The sequence below is a fragment of the Mercenaria mercenaria genome, chromosome 4 (genome assembly GCF_021730395.1).
Source record: "Mercenaria mercenaria strain notata chromosome 4, MADL_Memer_1, whole genome shotgun sequence".
NCBI classification, from domain to species: domain Eukaryota; kingdom Metazoa; phylum Mollusca; class Bivalvia; order Venerida; family Veneridae; genus Mercenaria; species Mercenaria mercenaria.
Window position 1 is genome coordinate 99,673,022 of NC_069364.1, and position 26,161 is coordinate 99,699,182.

General features: G+C 36.1%; 1 protein-coding gene across 1 annotated transcript; it reads left to right on the top strand.

The window, feature by feature from the left end:
- The first annotated feature begins 14,384 nt into the window (after window positions 1-14,384).
- Window positions 14,385-18,050, top strand: LOC123552543 (putative mediator of RNA polymerase II transcription subunit 30). The gene is made up of 3 exons (XM_053542362.1): window positions 14,385-14,658; window positions 15,386-15,513; window positions 16,321-18,050. Exons 1-3 carry the CDS (start codon window positions 14,385-14,387, stop codon window positions 16,741-16,743), a joined length of 825 nt encoding a protein of 274 aa, XP_053398337.1. The 3' UTR covers window positions 16,744-18,050.
- Window positions 18,051-26,161: the final 8,111 nt, after the last annotated feature.

The following is a 26,161-nucleotide window of genomic DNA, read 5'->3' on the forward strand; positions in this document are numbered from 1 at the left end:
TGACCCACTGTGTTTCTTTGTTTGTTCGTTTTGTCCTAATGTGTTGGTTTTGTGCGTGCGCGCGTGTGTGTGTGTGTGTGTGTGTGTGTGGTGCACGCGTCTGTGTACTGTGGGTTTCGTTTTGGTCAGGCTGCATTTTTGGTACGTGGCATTCCCTGTTTGATATTAGTCTTTGTTTTTCATATTAAATTACTTTTGCGTGGCAACTGTTTTTGAGAGTTATCACTCTGCATTCTTAATGATAAATCGTTTACATACCCCGGTTTTAAACCACAATACCGGTATTGTGGTGTGCTAGTTTTAGAATTCATTTATTTTTAAAGTCAAAGCCAAATGGGTTCGACAGGATCAAAAATATTTTACTTTTTCTTTTTTTTTTCGATTATCATTAGGTTTCTTCAGCCCCTACTGCATGATGGGATAATCCCATTTATTTTCGTCGTCTATGGGCAACGAATGGGCCAAGGATCATGTCTGCTTGTCTGACAAACTCACGTGCGTACGTGATAGTATTTAATCTTTTGGAGACTTTTTTATCACAACGCTTGGTGTGTAGAACCGTGACTCCCTTTGCAAGATCAGGCTCTTTAGGGGTCAAATTGTGTTGTTTTAAAATTATGAACACATGTGTGACATGTCGACATTCCACAATTTCGTCTGATTCAAATCATCATATATACACTTTTGTTTTCAAGGTTGCCAATGCTGCCAAAACAGTATGTTTAGCTTAATGGGGTGGGGTATTAATAGAGAATAAAATAAATTTAGTCAATGATTATGTAATGAACCTTTTGATTATGATTCGTCGATGTTGAGATTTATCATTTGAACATGACTCGAGTTATTCGTCAATGACTCCGTTGAACAAAGAAGAAAGTCTTGCGTTGTATATCTAAGAAAGAACAAATCCCAAATTGTGAGTTTGCTGTTGAATAAAATCATTGTTTGGCGAATGATTTATAAGATAAGGTCGCCATCTGTGTGATATTGTAGGCTAATATGCATCTGACGGACAAAAAATGATTCTATTCAAGTACAAATCACTGTTGGAGATTTCAATTCCAACACGACATAGACTTCACCATTGATGACTTTCACCAAACGTATACTTATTTATTGTCGTACTCATTTTCAGCGCACTATATCTGATTTATTTTCTTGTTTCCCTTGTATTTCAAAAGTTAAGAATCTTGCATATTCGATGATATTAAAATCATTCATGTCTGCCTAATTACGTCGATTCATGTTTATTATCTTAATCCATGGTCGTCATGACGAAATTATAGACACAAGTCTTTGTGGTAAAAAATGAAGCATTTTCAAATTAATTCCGTCTAAATTATTCATATATGTATCTATGAAATTACGTTTTAAAACTGTGACTTCGCTTTTTAAAACGCTGTATTTAAGATGTCTTTTCCTGGTGCAAAAATGTATGTGAAAACTTCAAATTGCTGTTTATGCGAAACTACGATCTACGTATTGTCCGCATCGAGAAAAATAAAACAAAACTAGAAAATCATGTCAGATAAAGAAAGTACTGGTACTATTACTTGAAAATGTTTTTCTTTGCATGTTGGACAGAATTTTCCCGTGGGAAAAAAGCTTAACTGAACGGATTTTACCTATTGCGTTAGGAACATTAAATAAAGAGCGGTGGATGATACTAAATTATCTGTTTAGTCAATATTTCATATACGAATCTCGCTTATTAGTGGTGTTTAAGCTATCTTTTCCATTGACAGATATACTGGACACTGAAACAAATGGACCCGTTGTCAAGTAAGAAATAATTTATAGCAAAAGATTTATGCAGGATGGGCGGTTATACTTCGAGCGCAATAATTTCACGAGGGCGCAGCCCGAGTGAAATTATTTGTACTATGTATTATCACACTGGTCATAACTTTATCAGATCAAATGGTTCCAACGTTATTTGAGCGGTGAAATTTACGCAGATCAGATGGCGAAATAGGGCCGATACTATAATGTTCCGGTCTTGTAAGTATGATTTAAAGGAATTTCTACCCGTTAAATAACGAATCAAATGAAAACGATGGGTGCACCTGAAGCCCAAATGTGTCCATTTTAGCACAACGGGTCTGTGTCTTACTTTTCGGGCTCTATTTCTCATACAAAAAGTCGCCATGATGTACGTTGGAACCACTTGATCTGATAAAGCTATGGCCAGTGTGATTATACCGCCCGAGTGTATAAATAGTGTTAAAACACAGCTGTGTTTTAAATTATTTCAATTCTAATATGCCACAAATGACGTTCATTAAATGTGACACTTAGCTTATTAGCAAATAAATGTTTCAATTATTTTGCTCACTCGTATGTTTAGTAACGATATAGAGTAATTAGCCATATTCTCAGCAGTGAGAAATATTGTCCGACAATTTAGATACACAGTCGTTGTAAAAATTGATATATAATATGAATTGTAATTGTATAATTTTGTCAAAATGTTATATGTCATATCTTCTCCACTTACATGTATTCACTCTTTGTCATATATTACGTAAATGTTGCCACCATGGACTTAACGTCCAGTAGAATATATATAAATAAACTTGAAAACTTGAAACCTTTAATCTAAAACAGTAGATAATATATAGTAGCGCTCTTTCTTGGTTGCAACAAAAACGTTGACGTCGTTAACGTGCGGTGACGTCAATGTTTCTGTTGCGACCAAGAAAAGCGCTTCTATATAGGGCTACACAACAGTCCTTTACGAAGATTGCTCAAATTATCCCCCCTTTGATTAAAACTGGTCCCGCTCAAGGGACACATTGTTTAAGTAGACTTGTTTAGGGAAAAACCTTTCAAAATTGTTATCTTAAACCATGAGGCTCAGAGCTTAGATATTTAGTATGTGGCATGCTCTAGTGGTTCTCTATCGAGGTTGTTCAAATCATGACTCTGGGGTCAATAAATGCCACGCCCTAGGGTTCCCTTGTTTTACATTGACTTATAGAAGACAAGTCTTCTTGTCCAGAACCATAAGGCCCAGACCTTAGATATTTGGTGTTTAGGTTTGTCTAGTGGTCAGCTATCAAGTTTGTTCAAATCATGCACATGGGATAAAAATTGACTGCCCCCGGGAACTGTTTTTACATTAGCTTATATAGCAAAAAAGCTTGAAAAATATCTTTTATGAAACCATAAAGCCCAGATCTTGGATATTTGGTATTTGGCATGCTCTTGTGATTCTGTAGGCCTACCAAGATTGCTAAAATCATGACCCTTGGATCAATGTAGGCCATGCCCGGGTGGTCTCATGTTTAACATAGACATTTGTGTTTTGAAGCAATGACAAAGAAGTTTGGACCACAAGTTTAATGTTTGATACAGTCTTCAATACTCATCTTGAATAGTCATAATCATGACCTACGTTTTCGTTTTTGAAATTACAGCATAGAAATTTGGACCACCTATATAATATTTGATACAGATTTAAATACTCGTCTTGAATAGTCATAATCACGAACCAGTCCTCTGCCGGCAAAATAATTCTAACTCTTAGCGCATAAGTGAACATGAGTTTAACTTTACGGCGATTCGACACAAAACGATCAGCGCCTAAGAGATATTTCAAATTCAGTAAATACAGTATAACAGTTTTATTAAAACGCTAATATTCAGCCAAATAATAAACCTGATTGTCTCTAAACTGTTTCACCTACTGAACTACTTGTATAGATTGATTAAAATGGAATTTTATAAACAATCGAGTGTAACCAATCAAATTGCATTTTTATTTCTTTTGAAACCCTACACTTTTCTTCCTTGTTGAAAGACAAAAAGAAATTGATTTGATCGGAAGGGCTGTCAAAAATATTCATTTTACAAAAGCATAACATTTAATAGGATGATTATGTTAATACTAACGCCCAGTCGCCCATTAAAAATAAAATAAAATGTTATTTTCAGTCATTTTATCTTTATTTGTAACAAACAAAATAGCAGGATCTCATCTATTTGTATACACGCACATCTATAACACTGCTTCAAACTTCAATCAACTGTTTTTAATCGCACACGTACACTACAGCTGTAACTCAAAACAGTTTTAGAAAAGGAAGCCTTTAGAATAATTTTCGGGACAGCCCTCTAACAGTTCTAATTTAAATTCCTATGAAAGGAAGCGAACACTTAGTTGAATTTTGGAAACTTACACTTTTCTTTTTCCATTCATTATATATTTAGTGGTTTTCTTTATAGTTTGAATACGGGATGAAAACATTAAAACATCTGGTTGTATTCTTCATAGCTACATTTACTCTTGTATCCCAAGGTATGTTGACTTTTATGTGTTAATCATTTTAAAAAAATAGCAGTTTTAGTTTAAAGTAAATATATAGTTACTAGCGTTGTTAATGCGCTTACAGCAAAAATAAAATTCGTTGATGTTTTTGTAGAACAATATGAAACCCGGTCACTCGATTTCCGCATTTGTATTTTCTTAACACGGGTGAAATCTTCAAACTTGAGTCCGAATGCATATCCCTATATGGGCCAGTCAGTGAGAAAATCTTTATTAGTGACAAAAAAAATCAAAATTGAGATAACAGAATATTCATTTGTTTACCTTTCAAATCTGATATTTTTATGTAATTATCTTCACTATTTCAAGAGCTATAATGCTTTTAAGGAGGTAGATTACCTTGTTACCAGGGTAAATTCAAATTAGTTGAACGTGTAATTGAATGCTTTAACTGCTACAATCTCAATTTCGTTATCTCTGTCCCTTCATGTACAATTTATATGTAGGTTTGAAGTACATAACCCTCCAAAGGTATTTTATATTGAAACAAGAGCTGTCACTAATGGTGACAAAGGTCCCCGCAGCGCCTTGACCTTTGACCTGGTGACCTTGACCTATGACCTGGTGACCCAAAAGTCAGTAGTGGTCGTGTACTCAATAAGTACTATCAGCATGTGAAGTTTGAAGGTCCTGGGTGCAATGGTTCGCGAGTAAAGTGCATGGAGTCCTCAAACCAGTATATCTGTATTCTCTCATAATCAAACCAGGAGATTAATTTAAGACTTGCAAACCCCAATCCTTGATATCCCAAATATAACCCCATCATACACACACACACACGCGCGCGCGCGCGCGCACACACACCTCTGTAGACGTCTTCTACTTCATTTCCACAGTTTATGGTATACAGTCGACTCTAAATTTCTGTTAAAATATGTCAAACTTGAACGGTTTATACAAGTATTCCATTAACTTATAATTAGATCTGATTGTTCTCACTGTAATTTAATATGCACCTGTTTTCTAAAATGCTTATTAGCTTGCTACTCGATCCCTTGCTTTTGTAACATATATTGTAATCACATGCCATTTGGTGAATAAAATATTGTTTAAATCAAACGTCTTCAGTGCCATTCTGTTAATGACCAACATGGAATGTTTGGGTAATATTATAAGCAAAATACCAAGCACTTTACATGGTACTTTATCTTTCTTAAAGTTTAAAGTATTCGTGGCAACAGAGATCTTTAAAATAGCTTATATCTTGCTTTTTATAGTAATTTCTTATAAAAAAAAATACATTTTTTCAGACTATGTATGTAGGATTATTATAATGTTCTCTTTCAAATGTATTCAAATGGGGGCAGATGGCCTCTTTTAGGGATTGCTAGGGCTTAAAAGTAAAATACCTTTTAATGACTACTTCTCATGAACTACTCAATGGTTCTTCATCAAACTTGGTCTGTAGTATCAATATAAGGTAATCTCATAAATTTGTTCAATTTAGGGTGTTTGGTCCTTTTAAGGATCAGATTGTTACGGTCCTCCTCGTGTGAGCGAATTAGGTCCATGTGGGCATATTGTTTGAATACTGGTCAAAAAATCTATGTTTGTATGGAACAAAATCATTTTTCTCTTTAAAGTAAAATGTCAGCCGCAGAGCCTCCAAGCCTTTCAGTCCACTTCAGCTTGTTTCGGCCCGTATTCGGAAGAAACCAACATGAATGCAACATGTAATGATGGATACGTCATAGCTATTGGTGATCTCACGGCGGGTGCCAATCCAGACTCTGCTGGCTGTCCTGCAATTTATAACGCATCATATGACTTCTCTCTCTGCTGCTCTTACAACCAGAATACTGACTGTGTATTTCCGTTATTTGCCGGAAATACGGTGTATCATGAGAATTGCAATGGGGTGTCGACCTGTTATAGACAAGCTCAGAGACAAGTCATCGGTGACAACTGTGCTTCCACTATAAATGGAAATTATAGCGAACCCCTCAGTCATTTTATGTTCATGGAGTTCTTCTGTATAGAAGGTAGGGATTTATTAAGATACTTGCATGCTGGCTATTACTGTGTAAACCAGGGTAGAGTAGTGACATCGCGCTCTATGGATAGCATATGTAGGCTATCCACATTATCATACCGGATGAAAATTCAAAGAGCATCTTGTTTTGAATATAAATTGGGAGTTTAAAGTACACACTAGGTTTAGGCCTCCGTGACCTAGTGGTAAAAGCCGCGGATGTCTATTTACTTGTCCTGTGTTTTCGAGGTGGGTTAGAGCATAGGTTTCGGAACATGTGAGTAAAACATCCAGCTGGCTTTTCGAATGAAGATTCGGAGGTTCTAAATAAGGTCTCCCTTCACCATAAAAGCTTTAAAGTCACCATATGCTTTGACAAAACACAACTGGAATTCCTTTCAATTAACAACATATCAGTTGTTTTATAACCTAGATGAGATTGTTATTACAGAAGATAAAATGGTCGACATGTGTTCAGGGCCAACTACTCTTACTAGAGAGAATACCGAGCTGTACATTTGGAACAGAGATTTTCCTTCCTCTTCTATCCGGCCAACAAATACAAATTGCAACTGTTCTGTTGAGATAGACAACTGTCAAGCAGGAATATCCATTTACAACATATACAGACAACTTACTGTGACCGGGTATGGCTATTATATTTTTATTCCATAGTGTATAATCTTCTAGTGCAAAAAGCCGAATATATCATTCTACTGGGTAAAATTATTTTACCCATATAATTATGAAACGCTTTCACAGAAAATGCTTTGAAGACCTTATAGTAGGCATGTTCTCCACTGCGTTTGTCATTACGTAGTTAAAGCAAATATTGCAAGAAACGAACTTACTTACATAAAGCACTAATTATTTTCTCGTTTTGATCAATTATTCATGCGATGTGCGTTCATAGGATGCTTCAAAGGTTCAAAGGTCTTTCCTTTTGTCAATATTGTTTTTCATAGTTTATTTTTCATTCAGTTTGTCTGGTCTTAACTTGACGATTCCATAATATTCACACAATATTACCATATATTTGTCTGTATATCTTTTCCTAAGTTCTACATGTGTTTAGTCCACTGACATATACGAATTACATTTATAATATTGTTTGTATATAACGATGTACCAATATGTGTACAAGTTACCACTTGTTTAAACTTTGTCTTGTCATTTCTTGTCTTTATATGCTGATAAATACATTACAAAACAGTGGAATAGAAAGTATGGCCTTCACACCCAGGTAGTCTCTGTTTACAGGTGATCTTTATGCCAGGTTTGAATGTACAGTAAATTTGATACATTAAAATATTGTCTTTCAGCGGTGGTACATGCAACCGAACGTTACGAGTTGGTGATTTTGAAAACAATACAATCCTGTTTGTGTGGACATGTGATGACGATACGCTTGATTTTGAAAGCAACACTGTTCAAAACACATACATATTAATTGATTTCGAGAATCAACGTAATGAAACGGATGGAAAGTTTTGGCTCGGATTTTGAGGTTTTAAACTTTTGTTTTTATAATATTTTTAGTTTAAAGGCACTGACCTCCATGTAGCTAAAAATATTTTTCTTTAAAATTGTAGTTTGGCAATATTATGAATAATGAAATATTAGTTTTTGTCTGTCTTAAAAAGCTAAATCAAGAAAAGAGATGCCAGAATCAGTAATCGAACCCAGACCGCCGCGGCAACAAAAATCTTCCCCGCTGATTTTACCGATACACCAACAAGGAATTACGAAGTTTTTTTTTTTTAAACGACAGCCCGTTTATTGACGATTATTACATATAAACATATATTTTTAACAGTTTACATCAAGACACAAAAAGCATTACAAAATACAGCTCATACTTTTCTAACAGAAATAACAAAAAGGTATAATCATATTCTTCTACTTAAGTAATTTCTTTTCAAGTCAAAAGTGTCTAACAGTACATGTATTTTAAAAAGTCTTTAAGAACGTGTGTACATAAATTTTTGTTTTCGAGAAACTTAATAAGTATTAAAATATCGGTATACAAGATATTCCAAATGTTCAAATGTTTCATTCTTCTTTCACTCAAAAAATACGATTTATATATGCAGTATGAAATTGTGTTTAATAGTAAGTTAATGTCATTATACTCCTAAAGTTCTATCTTATAACCAACTATTATGCTTTTTAAATTTTTAAAAGATTTATTAATTCCCCATTTTCTGAAAGTTTTGTCAATTTTAGACCAGAATGAATCTAAGTATTTGCAATCGAGGAAAAAATGGTCATAATCTTCGAATTCATTGCATAATTTGCAACAAGGATTACTTTCAATATTCCATTTAAGCAAGTTTGAATTAGTTACGAGTATTCTGTGTACGGCTTTATATTTGAATTGTTTTATTTTGTTGTCAACATTACATTTATTCAAAATATAGTAGAATGAATTCCAGTTAATTTCACAGGACAGAATATCTTCCCAGTATTTATGTATATATGGTTTTGTAAATTTTGAAGAAACAAAGATATTATATATCTTTGTTCGTGGTTTCTTCGAGAAGTTTGCCTTTGATACGAATATCGTAATATGTTTTAACATTAGTATGCACAGACGTTTCGGATTTCATATTATGTTTCCATGTAGTAGGCAAAGATTGTTTAATGATATTAATTTCTGCGATCCAATTTTGCTTTCTGGTTAATTTTTCATAGATAAAATTTGGATCTATTTCGCCATTGTTTGAAATAATGTCATTTACAAAAATCAAATTAGAGTCGATCCACGCTCTGAAAAACAGGCACTTCCCTTTGTGTTTAATAAATCTGTTTCCCCAGATAAGTTGCTTGCAAATGTCATAAAAAGTGTGTACTTTCTCTGTTTTATCCACATCTTTTTGTTTTATTTCTATCCAAGTTTCAATTAAATTTTTATAAAACAATGGGATTTTCAAGTTTACGTTTGGAAGGCTTTTAACTGAATCTATATTAGTATTGAATATGAGAAGATTTTTACCATACTGGTTTAAGAAAAAAGATGGTATTACTTTCCAATTTGCATTTTCTGTTGTTTTTAAGTTTTTAACCCATTTAACTGTCATGGTTTTATAAAAGGAGTAAATATCTATCATATCTAACCCTCCATCTAATCTGTGACCTATTGTTGTCGTTCGTTTTACTTTATCATTTTTTCCGTTCCAGAGAAATGTAAAGAACATTGAGTTGAATTCACTTAAGATTGTTTTAGGTGGAACTGTATTCTGTAGTAAATATGTTATTTTTGGTAACAAGATAGACTTAATTATCAGAATTTTACCATACATAGTAAGATTTCGTTTATTCCATGCGTTTATAAGTGATTGACATGTGTTTAATTTTGAATCCCAATTTAACTTGTCACATTCTTTTGAATCGTTTCCGAAATGAACTCCTAAAGATTTAACATATGAATTAGTAAATGGTATTTGTTCAAAAAAGTCAAGACTTTTTGTTTTAGAACGTCCTATCCATAAACCTTTTGTTTTACTTTTATTTAATTCTAAACCAGAATATTTTCCAAATTCGTCGATAATTAATATGGCTGTTGAAATATCATTTTCGTTTTTTAAGAATAAAGTGGTATCATCGGCTAATTGAGTTAATTTTAGAGTTCGGTTAAATTGACTGTCTTTAACGGAAATACCTTGGATATTTTCACATTTTCGTATCTTTAAAGCTAAAATCTCGGCAACGATTATAAATAAGAGGGCTGACAATGGACAGCCTTGACGAATTCCTCTAGATATTTTGAAGGAGTCAGATTTCCATCCATTATTTAAAATACAACTTGAAATATTCGTATAAAGCACTTTGACCCAGTGTAAGAATGATGTTTTAAATCCAAATTTTCTTAAAACTGTAAACATGAAATTCCATTCAACCGTGTCGAAAGCTTTTTTAAAATCTAAAAATAGAATAGCCCCGTCAATATTTAACATATCTGTATAGTCTATAATGTCTTGAATCTGTCGAATGTTATATCCAATGTATCGATTCTTAATGTACCCTTGTTGATCTAAACTTATAATATAAGGAAGAACTTTTTGTAGTCTTTTTGCTAGGACTCTAGCTGCAGTTTTATTGTCAATACAAAGCAATGAAATAGGTCTCCAATTCTGCAAATTTTCTGGGTCGCCTTTTTTGTAAATTAATGAAAAAATACCTTGTTTTTGACTGTTTGAAAGTTGACCCTTATCGTATCCTTCGTTTAATGAATACGTAACAAGTTCTCCAATCAGATGCCAAAATTTCAAGTAAAATTCAACAGTTAATCCATCTAAGCCCGGGCTTTTGTTTAGCTTCATATCTTTTAAAGAATTGAAACATTCATTTATTGAGAATTTGCCTTCGCATAATTCTGCCTGTTGGTTATTTAGTCTTATGTTTTCTGTAAGCACTTCATTTATATAAGAATCGCAGTCTTTACTATTTATATCTATTTTTGAGTCGTATAATGTTTTATAAAATTCAACTTCTGCTTTTAAAATATCTTCAGTTTGAGTTACTGTTTTGTTATTAACTTTTAATGATGTAATAACTTTTCTCACTTGTCGCGATTTTTCTAAACTATGAAAATATTTAGAATTTTGTTCTCCTTCTTCGAGAAACTGCACCCTAGCTCTTATTTGGGCACCTCGAGTTTTGAAATTATATAATGATTCGATTTCATTTTCAAGTCTATTGATTTGTTTTCTTATCTCATCATTTAGTTGATTCTCGGATAAAGAAAGTAGAGATTTTAGTTCTATTTCTAGCTTTTGGATTCTATTATTCCTTTTTAAGACTTCCTTTTTGAGACTTTTTAAGTCTGAAACAGGTACTGATTTAGGTTTATCTTTATTGGATTTGTAAATACGATCATTCACTGAAAGAACATCTTTGTGATCGCCTCCTAGGATTTTTACACCTTGACTAAAATTTATCAAGAGCTCAGATATTTCTTTGTAAAAGGAGTTTCTGTGCTTTTTATCATTTGGCGAATATACGCATAACAGTGTGAAAACATTTTCATGGAGTTCAATGTTTAACAAAACATATCTGCCATTTGTATCATAAGAATCATCTACTTTACTGTACTGAAGTGATTTCTTTATTAAAATAGAACAACCTCTACTATTTGAATTTCCAAAAGAGTGAAACAAATCCCAATTACGAAACTCATCTTTCAATAGAATTTCTAAGTCACTCGAATAGTGTGTCTCTTGTAAGAAAGCAATATCTGTTTTCTGATAACTCAACCACTGAATTAATCGTAGTCTCTTAGTTCTGTCTCTCAGACCTTGCGTATTTATCGAAACAAAATGTAAAAATGGTACATTATCTTTTGTAGTCATTGTGCTAAAAAAATTTTTTTTATATATCATGCATGTGCATAACATGCACGTAAATTGAATATACATTTTGTGTACACAATAAACTTACACAACAGATATTTGCAAAATACACTTCCATATATAAATATAAGTACATGCACACTATTTTCCTATTCAGTATTTTCAATATCAAACTAAAATCATAAATGATGTCTGGCATGAACTTTTCGTGCATCACAAGAAATTTCATCTCACTATATAATATAAAGATACTTCCGACTACAACTGTAATCACTACTAACTGGCATGTAACCTGAACACAGCATTCTCATAGTAGTCGATAAAATACTTGTATAGCGGATAAACTTGTATTTTGTTAAAATATTCGAAAACCTTAAAAGCAATTTGGTCTTTTGATGTGCAAGTTTCACGAAACAAAAAAGAAAGCTTTTACATCCAACCATTGCTTGTTTTAAAAAACACACACGACAAGTTTATTCTTTTTTTTAAAAAAAAGAAAGATCATGTTACATGTGCATATACCTAAAATAAATGTGCATATCTTGATTAATTTTATGATTAACATTCTTAAATATTTTCAATAAGCACTCATTTCTAAACATATGTATTTTGTATGTAAAATTCAACGTAATGTTAAAGATGTGGTAATAACACAGTGCCAAGGTCGGGCAATGTGCAATATAGGAATTTATTACGCATGTATATTCCCATATTTATACTGAATAAATAGTACTTTTTGTGCAATACTAATTAATCAATCGTTTCATATTTCACACATATTTATTTGTCTTTAACCTCTATAGGTTATTTTTATTTATAAATACTGTTCTATAACAACAGTAACCAAGTTTACTGAATTCAGAATCGATTTTCAATTTCATAGTCCGTTGAACAAAGTATAAGTAAGAGAAAAAACAGAGTTATTTGCTTTTTTTCTTCTTTGTTGCAGACGCTGCCTGTTGCTTCTCACGTAGCTCTTCGTGGGGTGTTGGGGGAGTTCTGTCCGTTACATTCCGCTGTCGACCTTGATTTGGCGTGATAAATTTGTCCATGGACTGCTGCACGCTTTGATTGAATACAATACTAGTACCTCGGCCTGCGCATAACTTAGGCTGAGGGCTTTTTAATATTTGTTTTTCAGAAACACTTTTCAATGTGGTTCTAGACTCGTCAGATCGGGACGACTCAGCATCGTCGTTTTCATCCTGTTCAGCGTCGTCGAAAGATTGACGGTCGGATTCGGTAGATACACTGTCTGAATCAGGATCGCTGAACTGACAGTCAAGTTTTTTATGTCCGGATTTAAAACATTTTCCACAAACCCAATCGTTACTACACTCATTGAACACGTGTCCTTCCTGGAAACATTTTGTACACTTTTTTGGCCTATTATTTTCCCGCCTTTTCTGACCAAAATGTAGGACGCGTCCCACAAATTTACTGAATGTCATGAAGTCGGGTAGAGGTTCCTTAAGGGATGAGGCCTTGACATATACTATTCTGTCCCCAGTTTCACAGTTAGTGACTTTATCGCCTATTCTCAGTTTTTCACGGAAATGGGATGTTACCTCCAATCCCTTCAGTATGAATTCATTGGTAATAATCTCATCATTCACCGTAAGTGGAATGTTTTTGACACATACTTTTGTCAAGCGTTCACTTTCTAACCAGTCTGGCGTCCTACTTTGAATGGGAATTGCCCTACCCCTTAAAGGTACCCCTTCGGACACTAACTTAACTTTATCTTCTAAGTTGTCTACGTATATACGCCACATACTGCGCACCCTCTGTAGCCCTTTAATGTGACTAGCATCAATTCTTTCTCCGATGGCTTCATATAACTCTGCGTGCGACAGCCATTCGGCTCTTAGTGGGCGTCTCGGACCAAACAGACTTGTCTCGTTCATGTACACCAGCGGTACAGGCGTACTAGCCGTGTTTCTATTGTCTGGGTCGACTGACATTTCAAGATTTTCACAATTTTTCCAAACAAAATAAGACAGTACCTTGGCTCAAACTATCCAATATATCAATTTATGTCCAGTTTGTACACTTTTAAACCATGTATTCACAAAATTCACTGTTTTATACACTGTTTATATGGAATTTTACGATCTTTTTGCAGAGCGAGAAAAAAACACCGCCATGGCGATGTCGCTTACAACACTCTATTATTACGAAGTTAACGGCACTTATAATTAAGGCAGTTTATCTTGAGTAAAGCATTTCAAACGCTTTTCTATTTTCAATGGAAAAAAATAGCAAAAACAACTAATTCTCATGTGTTTCTATAAGTTATTTTAAAAGTTTCAAACCTTTCTTAATCCTGATACCTAAAATGCTGTTTTAACACCGGAATTGCCTGACCCATCGTCCGTTCCACAAAGCCGTCGCCTTGGGAACACCAGTTGGGTGGCTCCTGGAGCGGAACCGGTACCCCACTGCTAAGACTGTTCTGGGCTGGGAAGACCCGCAATTGCGCCGTGCGATCGCCGCCTGTGTGTTGACGATAAGGGGTCGATCGGTTCCGTTTTGATCAGGAACGCAACCGAAGCCTGGCGGCCGGGCGGAGGACTGGGCATAAACATTCTCATGTGATCGTGCGATCTTGAGGCCACTGCCTTTAAAGTTTCTCATTTTACATATTAAGAATTTAAAGTCTACCTAAATATTTTTAGTGAAAGAGTGGCAATGGAAATCTTTAAGGTAAATATTTGATGAAATATACTTCATGTGTATTATTTTTGCAACAGCAACCGCAGAATCTAATATCACAGTCAGTTGTCCACCTACAACACAGCAGTACTGTCAGCAGACGACAACTTCAACAACAACTTCAACAACCACGGTAACCACGATAACCATGACAACCATGAATATGACAACAACTACAGAGACGAAATCTTCATCTTCCACAACTACTTCGAATGAACCTCCGACCACACCTACAACGGCAGCAAAAAATGAAACAACTGCCGCCGGAGTGACGTCATCAGACCAGAAAGGTATACATGTACAGATATCAGAACTGTATTTTATATTTATTCGTGTTTGCGTATATTTTTTAAATCATTTATACGTAATGATAACAATTAGTGTGTGCTTAAATTTGTTCCATTTTCTAACTCGCCACACTGAATACTTCACACTGATCAGATTTGCTTCCGACTTTGGTTTAATCAGTATATTTTGAACATATTTGACTAAATTGTATGAAAAAATGTATGGTATTCTAAATTTTGATATTTCGGACGCGTATTGAAATTAGAACGACATCATACACGGACGTGCATGCGTACCAGTACACGTACAAAGTTGTTACTTATATTTCATCACATTATAAATGCCTCAGTATCTTCAGGTAATTTATCTTATTATACATCTTTCCTAATTTGAGCTGCACCACAAGAAAACCAACATAGTGCATCTGGTCATGATACATGCAGTTCGATTTCAAAGCCTATTGCAATTAGAGAAACAGTTAGCGAAAAGCATGGATCCTGAGCGGACTGTGCGGATGCTCAGGCTGTTCTGGACTCATGCTGGTCGCAAATGCACTATGTTGGTTTTCTCCTGGTACGGTTCATTCCATTAAAATAGTTGCAAAAATTGTGATCCGTGAACATTTCGCTAATTGCTGCCGGAATTCCTGGATATAATGAAATTAATATATATGCAAAATCCGAGATTTTATAAGAGCATATTTAATTTTCATTTCTGTTTAATGTCTAGATAATAACTTACTGGCGGCAGTGATTGGTCTGGGAGTGCTGGTGGTTCTGTTGTTGATTGTAATTGTCGTACTGTCGTGTTGTCTCTACCCAAGGTGCTGCACTAAAACAAAAGACGATGTTGAAAAGGTAAAAAGCCCAGTGCTTTTAATTTTGAAACTGGCATCAGTCGTTAGAGTCATAAAATAATCTCTCTGCTGTCAAATCCTCCATAAAAGTTTTTTTGATTACATTATGTCAGATGTTTGTTGAGATAAAATAAACATAAATAAACTTTTCACCGAATTCCAGTGTCAGTATAATACAGTGTTCCGTTTGGACCTTCGGTATTTTTAGTTTTGACCTCCATACTTCGAAAGTTGAATTCTCGAAACTACGATGATGAAAGTGAAAAACGCGATGATAATAGTCGAAATCACCATCGTGGTTTCGTGTATTCATCATTGTACCTTCGACTTTCGATAAGATGTCATGCGCACGAGATAAAATGTCCTGCACTCAAGATAACATGTCGTGTAGACGAGATAAGATTTCGAGCACACGAGATAAGATGTCGAGTGCATGAAATAAGATGTCGTGGTAACATATCGAGATAATATGTCGAACACGTTAGATAAGATGTCGTGCGCACGAGATAAGATGTTGTGTGCACGAGATTAAAAATACCTTGAAAAATTAACAGGTACTTCCTCATTGTATATAGCGTATATACAATGTACAAAAAAATCGTACAAAAGCACGATCATTTATTTCACTTCGTAATGGTTACATGATTAAGTTTAAACATTATTGAAGAAATTATGTTTATCCGACATCGAATATGAATAGAGGGGGAGAAAACTGCAAAAAAAACCTATTCAATTTAAACACACCATTGCATAGTACATTTGGTTAAGGATGCGTATTACTGAAATGTTGTATAAATATGTGTTATAGGTTGCCGTTGATAATAAACAATCACCGCCGCCACATGATTTGACACAAACAATGAGACCAGACTTAAAGCAGCCAGATTGCAGTCCTACATCAGAAATTGTTGTTCCTGTAAATGCAGTAGACTTTGGATGTCAGGTTCAGATTGATCAAGTGTACACCAAGGAAGGTCTCATGGAACAGGTTATAATACAAAAGGCTGAAAATGCTACTACAAAAAGAATGGAAACAACGATTGAACATGCAGAGACTGGATGTCAGGTTAATCTATTTCCACCTGAGATTAAAGCAGACAAGAGCAAAACCGACGAAGGGGCAGACAGATTACCTCAGATACAATTAATTGATAAGGAGACTTTAACTTTATCAATATCGCAGTCAGACAGACAGACAGTGTCAGACAGATGTTCTACAAAAGAAAAGTAAGAAAGTTCAAGCAAATATTGTAATAAGCACTCCTGTCAAAATTGCCAGCTGTCAAACGGATACAGTCTTGAAAGATGACGTCAAACAGGAAGAATCCAAACCAGTAACAACTGTGCCAAATGGAACAATTCCAACATCACCACGTGATGAGCGTAGTGCAATCCCGATGAAATCTGAAGGTGTAATTCCGGCGAACCATCGGATCAAAAAGAAGATAAGGAAGAAGAAAAGAATCATTGAAAGCGATGAAGAACCTGATCTTCGTATTTCAAACATATCTCCAGCAAGTCTAGAAGCTGTCACACCAGAAATTAGACATGAATCTCCTGCAAATCAAACATTTTTGTATAAATTGGAAACGGAAATGGAAGAAGATATGTCTGATGAAAGGGATACAGAAGTTCCTGGAAAGTATGATAAAGATGTCCGAACAATTCATGTAAGACCGGAAAGTCCGCCGTCAGACGACCTCTCTGCTGAGGTAAATCATGTACTGAAAATCCGAAAAATATAACAAATTCGTTCTTTGGAAAGAAAGATATGAGGAAAAGATGATCAGTAAACAATCCAAGAAAGTGCGAAAGAAAAAACAAGCCAACAAAAGCTTTATTTATCAAGTGTGATTTTTTTTCAGCCAACTTTTAGGGCATTAGATTAAAGAGACATGTCTTTTGATGAATATCATTAATTTCTTTTTTAAAGGGTATAACAATTTACAGTATTATTAGAGAATGATGAGACAATATTGTTAAGTTTTATGAAGTACGGCTTCACTCTATGGTAAGCAGTTTTTAAATCCTACCAGGACTGAACTGTTTTGATATCTGTCTTCTGGCCTATTTCGTCGGGCCCTTAAGGGTGTTTTTCTTGTTGCTCTGTCTTCTGTACATACTTTTTTTTTGTTCTTAAGGTTTGCTTTTTATATATTTATACACGAGCATTTTTGTGTTTTACATGCCGTGCCTTTTTGTTTCCATTACGTGTGTTGGAGCTTCACCTGGAGGGGATTACGTTTATTTACACTGTCCCGTGTCTTTGGAACATGGTGAGGGTAAGAGTGAGGTTGGGTGCGCACCATAAACCGGTTTAAGCTCCCAAGTTGTGTTTTTGCCACTGACCGTTCCAAGGCGGTGCCCCACTGTGTTCCTTTGTTTGTTCGTTTTGTCCTAATGTGTTGGCTTTGTGCGTGTGTGTGTGTGTGTGATGCACGCGTCTGCGTGCTATGTGTTTCGTTTTGGGGAGGCTGCGTTTTTGGTACGTGGCATTCCCTGTTTGATATTTGTCTTTGTTTTTCATATTAAATTACTTTTGCGTGGCAACTGTTTTTGAGAGTTATCACTCTGCACTAAATCGTTTACATACCCCGGTTTTAAACCACAATATTGTGGTGTGCTAGTTTTAGAATTAATTTATATTTAACGTCAAAGCCAAATGGGTTCGACGGGATCAAAAATAGTTTACTTTTTCTTTTTTTTTTCTCGATTATCATTAGGTTTCTTCAGCCCCTACTACATGATGGGATAATCCAATTTATTTTCGTCGTCATAGGCAACGAATGGGTCAAGGAACATGCCTGCTTGTCTGAAAAACTCACGTGCGTACGTGATAGTATTTAATCTTAATTTTGGAGACTTTTTTATCACAACGCTTGGTGTGTAGAACCTCGACTCCCTTTGAAAGATCAAGCTCCTTAGGGGTCAAATTGTGCTTTTTTTAATTATGAACACATATGTGACATGTCGACATTCCACAATTTCGTCTGATTCAAATTATCATATATACACTTTTGTTTTCAAGGTTGCCAATGCTGCCCAAACAGTATATTTAGCTTAATGGGTGGGGTATTAATAGAATAAAGAGAATAAAATAAATTTAGTCAATGATTATGTAATGAACCTTTTGATTACGATTCGTCGATGTTGAGATTCATCATTTGAACATGACTCGAGGTATTCGTCACTGACTCCGTTGTACAAAGAAGAAAGTCTTGCGTTGCATATCTAAGAAAAACAAATCCCAAATTGTCAGTTTGCTGTTCAATAAAATCATTGTTTGGTGTTCTTATGCGAATGATTTATAACATAAGGTCGCAATCTGTGTGATATTGTAGGCTAATATGCATCTGACGGACAAAAAAAAAATGATTCTATTCAAGTACAAACAAGTGTAATTGATGACTGTAAAGTTACACAAACTATTACAAAAGCAAGCACAAAACAAAAATAATAAGCACATTTTGATATGCAAAACTATTACAAAAGCAAGCACTAAGCACAGAATAATAAACGCAAATCATATGCAAATGAAACAAACAAAAGGAGAAGCAAACTGCAAAATAAGGAATATATTATAAAAGGCTATACGGCTTAATTTGTTTACAACTGTATGTCGTATTTGACTGAGTTAGGTAAAAAGTGACCAAGTCAAATGGTTTATCGCGGCCAGAAATTTGTACAAACCGGGCAGAAGTTGCAAAATTGTCATTTGTGCAGGAAAGAAGCGTTTACCATAATGTCCAGTACTGGACAGATATAGTGACCATGCACGGACACAGCCAATGTTCTCAGAGGGGGTCCGATCCCCTGCCCCCACCCCCCCCCCCACCCCCCCTGGAAATTTTGCAATTTAGCACTTCATTTTTTGCATTCTGGGACAGTTTTATGAACTAACCTGTTAAATTTGGGAAAATGATAAAATCAAGCTTTCTTGAAGGTAAAATTCTTAGTTTCTTTTAGATAAATAATATGAATTATGTCGGGGTCGTATGTAGCAGCAGCCGCATATACTTTACATGCAGTCCTAATGTTGCCTTTTTCGAAAAATTTGTTCTTTCCTTCTTGTCTTCTTTCCTTTTTTAAAGATTTTCCAGAGGGGTTCCGGACCCCCGGTCCCCGCCCCCCATCTGGATCCGCGCATGGTGACATATCATGCTTTCTGTTTATGCAGGTAAACTTGTGTTAAATTTCAACAGAGCACAATTGTCTGAACAGTGTACAAACTCATTACTGTTTTTTCAGGCAAGGGTGGAAAAAATGTGGTAGACAATGAAAGCAGTAACATTTTTATTAAAAAAAAATAAACAATGAGACAAACATTTCCAACATCTTTGGACGGTTCAAAAATCCCATGTTAAACAAACGATAAAGCCCGAAACGCGTGAAAATGTTCCGAATGTAAATCGGGTGAAGTAAGCGCTCTATGTAGATTATGCGTCTAGATTGATTAAACTGGGCGAGTCTACTTACTTATTACTTGAGGATGAAAAAAAACGTGTTTTTTAAATGTTGCTCTTAAACAAGGGTGGCGGTTGAACTACTAAAAGTACAACAATAGTTGATTCACAACAAATAGTACGGTATGTTTTATAATCAGTAGAAGCCAGTCGTATTTACGCTTATGAGAACTGTTTCACCCATAAGTAAAGAATTCACAGGTCCATCATGAAATATTTTCCCCATCGTGCAAATACTTGTCCTATTCAATATGATCGCGGCCTCATCGGCCGTGATCAATCACTGTTGGAGATTTCAATTCCAACAAGACATAGACTTCACCATTGATGACATCCACCAAATGTATACTTATTTATTGTCGTAATCATTTTTAGCGCTCTGTATCTGATTTATTTTCTTGTTTCCCTTGTATTTCTAAAGTTAAGAATCTTGCATATTCGATGATATTAAAATCATTCATGTCTGCCTAATTACGTCGATTCGTGTTTATTATCTTAATCCATGGCAGTCATGACGAAATTATAGACACAAGTCTTTGTGGTAAAAATGCAGCATTTTCAAATTAATTCCGTCTAAATTATTCAGATATGTATCTATGAAATTACGTTTAAAAACTGTGACTTCGATTTTTAAAACGCTGTATTTAAGATGTCTTTTCCTGGTGCAAAAATGTATGTGAAAACTTCAAATTGCTGTGTATGCGAAACTACGATCTACGTATTGTCCGCATCGAGAAAAATAAAACAAAACTAGAAAATCATGTCAGATAAAGAAAGTACTGGGTACTATTATTTGAAAATGTTTTTCTTTGCATGTTGGACAGCATTTTCCCGTGGGAAAAAAATGAGCGTGAAATTAGCCAGAGTAGCCAGAGTTCAGTCAGAGTTTAGCCAGAGTAGCCAGAGTTCAGCCAGAGTTCAGCCAGAGTTTAGCCAGAGTAGCCAGTGAAGTCAGAACTCTGGTTACTCTGGCTAGCCAGAGTAGCCAGAGTTCAGCCAGAGTAGCCAGAGTTCAGCCAGAGAAGTCATAACTCTGGTTACTCTGGCTGGCCAGAGTAGCCAGAGTTCAGCCAGAGAAGTCATAACTCAGGTTACTCTGGCTGGCCAGAGTAGCCTGAGTTCAGCCAGAGAAGTCATAACTCTGGTTACTCTCGCTGGCCAGAGTAGTCAGAGTTCAGCCAGAGTAGCCAGAACTCTGGTTAGTTACTCTGGCTGGCCAGAGTAGCCCGAGTTCAGCAAGAGTAGCCAGAGTTCATCCAGTATCCAGAACTCTGGTTACTCTGGCTGGCCAGAGTAGCCAGAGTTCAGCAAGAGTAGCCAGATTTCATCCAGTATCCAGAACTCTGGTTACTCAGGCTGGCCAGAGTAGCCATAATTCAACCAAATTAGGCAGAGTTTCTAGATTTTTAACATGTTCTGGCTACTCTGTTCAGCCAAAGTAGCCACAGCAGCCCGAGTCACCAGGATATCAATTGCTCTGGTTACTCTAGCTGTTTCTAACAGAGTAACCAGAGTTCAGCCAGAGTAGCTAGAGTTTCTAGGATTTTAACATGTTCTGGCTACTCTGGTCAGCCAAACTAGCCAGTGTAGCCAGAGTAACCAGGTACCATGTACGCAAAATATTTTCAGTCTTAGCTAAGTATGAAACTTAATTTGTCATTTCTATCTAAATAGCATATTTAAAACTGAATTTCAAGTTAATAACTATTTTCAAGTGGTTAAAGTAGCTCTGGTTACTCTGGCTGGCCAGAGTAGCCAGAGTTTCTAGGGTTTTAACATGTTCTGGCTACTCTGGTCAGCAATGGGTTGGGGTTTGACCTTAATGTTTGGTTAGCTTTTTGGGTTGACCTGTTTATGTCCCATGATAGGTCATTTGAGATATCCACGCCTAGGTATTTAGCTGAGCTGACCGATTCAAGTTTGACTCCATGTAGTTAGTACTGGGTAGGATGTTTCCTTCTAGTGGCGTGGATCACTTGACACTTGGAGGGGTTGAACTCCATATACCACTCCAACTCCCACTTTTCAAAAAGTTTGAGGTCATTTTGGAGAGTGACAGATAGGTCTGCAGATGTCAGAGTTAGATATATTGCCGTGTCATCTGCAAACAGACAGACTTTGGGACTGACGTTTTGTGGGAGGTCATTTATTTCAGCTAGGAAGAGCAGGGGACCAAGTACAGACCCATGTGGGACACCTGATGATACTGGATTGGCACCAGAGGTAGTGCCATTTAGGACTACTGATTGGATCCTATTATCTAAGAAGCCTTTGACCCATCTTAGTGTGTTTCCTCTGACTCCGTATTCATGCAATTTTAGAAGAACTTCCTCATGGCTAACCTTGTTGGAAGCCTTACTAAAATCTAATAGTATAAGATCTACTTTTTTGTATACTGAAGTGACCAGATCATTTACTAACATAACAGACTGGGTAACACATGATCTTTTTTCCCTAAATTCGTGCTGTACGTCATACAGAATACCATGGATGGTGAAGTGCTTAACAATAGATGATGAAACAATATGTTCAAGAACTTTGCAAAGGACATATGCTAATTAAATTGGCCTGTAATTTACTGGATTTGACCTATCACCCTTTTTAAAAATATATGCAACATATGCGGATTTCCACTGGGATGGAAGTCAACCTTCCTCAAGGGTTTTCTGGAAGAATATGACCTCAAGGATGGGAGATAGTTCTACAGAGAGTGTTTTAAGAATTATAGGCTTGATTTTGTCAGGACCACTGGCCTCATGGGGGTTCAGGTTGCTGAGAAGTTTCTCAATACCATTTGCGCCTATCCTAATATTTGGCATAGTAGGGACTGATTCACCCCTATGCGCGATTATGGGAGAAATACACAGCCAGAGTTGGGCACCATAGTTTCCTGTTCAAAGAAAATTCCATCTATAAGTGTGACACCAACTTCTACACACACGGATGCCATACTAAAGGATTTCACGTGACTGGAACCGTGCACTTGTTTTTTGGGCCAAGACAGCTCTTAAAAAACCACGTAACACGCCACTTTGCGAAAAAAATGCATTTACTGGTTTTACACCCATAACCGTTTCGAGTACCTATGTTTTTTACTTTCAATTTGGTGGCAATTTTTTCAACAGAAGGAATATGAGACAATACACTGGGGATAAAATATGCCATGAATAAGATCCAGAATGGGTCAATGCAAAAAAAATGACCATGACAGCCAGGTCGCACTGCACTAAATCACAGTCCAGTGTGGTATGGCATACAGCCGTATAAGTACTGAAGATCCAGGATGGATCGGTGTCGCTTCGTCGTATCTGCCCTTCGTGGGAGGCAGAATTTAGCGCTGGGGTCCAGCAAAACCATTTGGAAACCTTGTGGTAGTGCGATGGATATGAGATCTTTTCTACTAGATGTGGAAAAATAAATAAGTTGCCAGGACCTGTATAAACTGTTAAGGGATATTCTAAGAACTTGTATTGAAAAATACCTTTTGACATGATACAGGCTTATTACTAGTATAGTATAGCCTTGAATATCCGGACTCGCAATGATTTTACGACTTCTTAGTTTTACATTAAGAGTCCTGAGAACAATGAATTTGGAAATGCATTGTTTAAGCTTATAGAAAACTGTACAACCCGATTTGAGGTACGTTGAAACTAAAGTCATTTTTGGAGAAATTTGAGGGAATATCAAATTTTTGTTTGGCATATTGGTAGATTACACATTTTTTTTATTATGTATCTTAGTAGTCAATTTAATATTTTGTTAAAATATTTTCAAAAGTAGGGGATCGAAAACGTCCAAAATCCTGGACGCCTACCAGTTCAAAATAAATTAGATATGGGCTGTAATATCAAATATCAATGCTGATATATTCTGCCATAGACCTTGCAGGCTACTTTGTAAAATTACAACTTATATAAAAAGAAAACATGCCTAAGCATTATTTACAATGTATACTCAGCGTCACTGAAAAGTTACCACCTAATATATACCTCTTTACTATTTTATACAATATCGACGTCACTTTTTCATGGCCTGTGCGCGGTCTATTACTCATAGACCCTGTCTGATCATGTCTCCTAACCCATTTCATGACTGTCAGGTGAGAACAGCATATACGACGTGCAGTTTCATGACATGAAAGTTCGGCGTAAACCATGCCAATGGCCTGATGGCGTTGATCGTGCCTTAAACGTGGTATTCTTAGCAAGGATATTCTGGGTTTTTTAACGTATTCCTTTTAGTCTGTCGACTAACTTTCAAGTGTGAATGATTTGCGATAGAAAATTCGTACATGTCGACATTGCTGAAAAAAGTCATTTTGTACGTGCAGCCCGTTAATCTTGACAAATCTTTACACCAGTGACGTCTCAGCTGTGTCAAAAATGTAGCCGCTCGTGTTATGCTTTTAACACAGTCCAGTGCGATTTTTAAAATATAGGGTGGTAATTTTTCAGTGACGCTGAGTATATATAAACAAACAGCCTTTGCATATACCCTGTTACTTTTTTTTGAAAGTGTCATTTTCTGATTCGTGTTACTCTTAACTTTGTTCGAAAATCATGCCGTCTTACAGTTTCTTTGTTGTTGTTGTTGTTGTTATTTTATATTTTAGGCGTGTTTTAAAGGTTTTCAATCTACCATAAATATATAGACCTGTCCGCTTTAATCTTTTTGAATTTTAGCCTTCATATATAACACACACACAAAACGCAACAGGTCTAATTTTGTATTTACATTATAATTATATACAACAGTTAGTGCAACCTAATCATGTATAATATGATTTTTATGAAAAAGGGTCATACATTTTAAAAATGGCTCTAGTTTACATGTTTGTCTGTATTTTCTCTGGCTTTTCTGGCCAGCCAGAGTAACCAGAACCCGTGCGTATTTCAGTTATTCCTGGATACTCTGGCCAGCCAGAGTAGCCAAACTATGTTAAAATTATGAAACAGGCTGTCCTGGTCAGCCACAGTAACCAGAGTTCTGATTACTCTGGCTACTCTGGCAACAGGTTTAACTGTATTTTCTTTGGCTATTTCTGATTAGCAGGGTAGCTTGTACCAATGGCCATATCGGAAATTCTGGCTGTTCTGGCTAGCCAGAGTAGCCAGAGCAAATGAAATAATGGTCACTCTGACTACTCTGGCTGACCAGAGTAGCTAGAACATATTAAAATCCTAGAACGTCTGACTACTCTGGCTGCTGTCTAAAAATAAAATCTTTGAAGTCCGTTTTATGAATCATTTGATATATATAAAACACTAAAAAAATCAAACCTGAGAGACCCAAAAGGGTCAGTTCGCAATAGGTATTATAGTATTTTCTCTGGCTATTCGGGCTAGCCTGGGTAGCTAGAACCAATGGATATCTCGGAAATTCTGGCTGTTCTGGCTAACCAAAGTAGCCAGAGCAATTGACATCCTGGTTACTCGGCTACTCTGGCCAGCCAGAGCAACCAGGTTTCTGGCTACTCTGCCTGAACTCTGGCTATTCGAGCCAGCCAGAGTAACCAGAATTCTGGCTACTCTGGCTGAACTCTGGCTAAACTCTGGCTGAACTCTGGCTAAACTCTGGCCAGCCATAGTGACCAGAGTCCTGGCTACTCTGGCTACTCTAAATAGCCACTTGAAAATAGTTATTAACTTGAAATTCAGTTTTAAACATGCTATTTAGATAGAAATGACATATGAGTCGCGCCATGAGAAAACCAACATAGTGGGTTTGAGACCAGAATGGATCCAGACCAGCCTGCGCGTCAGGATCGATGCTGTTCGCTAACAGTTTCTCAAAGTCCAATACGCTTTAAAAGCGAACAACATGGATCCTGACAGACTGCGGCGCGGATGCGCAGCCTGGTCTGGATCCATGCTGGTCGCAAAGCCACTATGTTTGTTTTCTCATGGCACGGCTCAGTTATTAAATTTCATAATCAAATTCAGCTAAAACTGAAAAACTTTTGTGAACATGGGACCTGGTTACTCTGGCTACTCTGGCTGACCAGAGTTGCAAAAACATGTTAAAATCCTACAAACTCTGGCTTCTCTGGCCAGCCAAAGTAACCAGAGCAAAAGAAATCCTGGTGACTCGGGCTACTCCGGATACTCTGGCTGACCAGAGTAGTCAGAACATGTTAAAATCCTAGAAACTCTTGCTACTATGGCTGAACTTTGGCTGAACTCT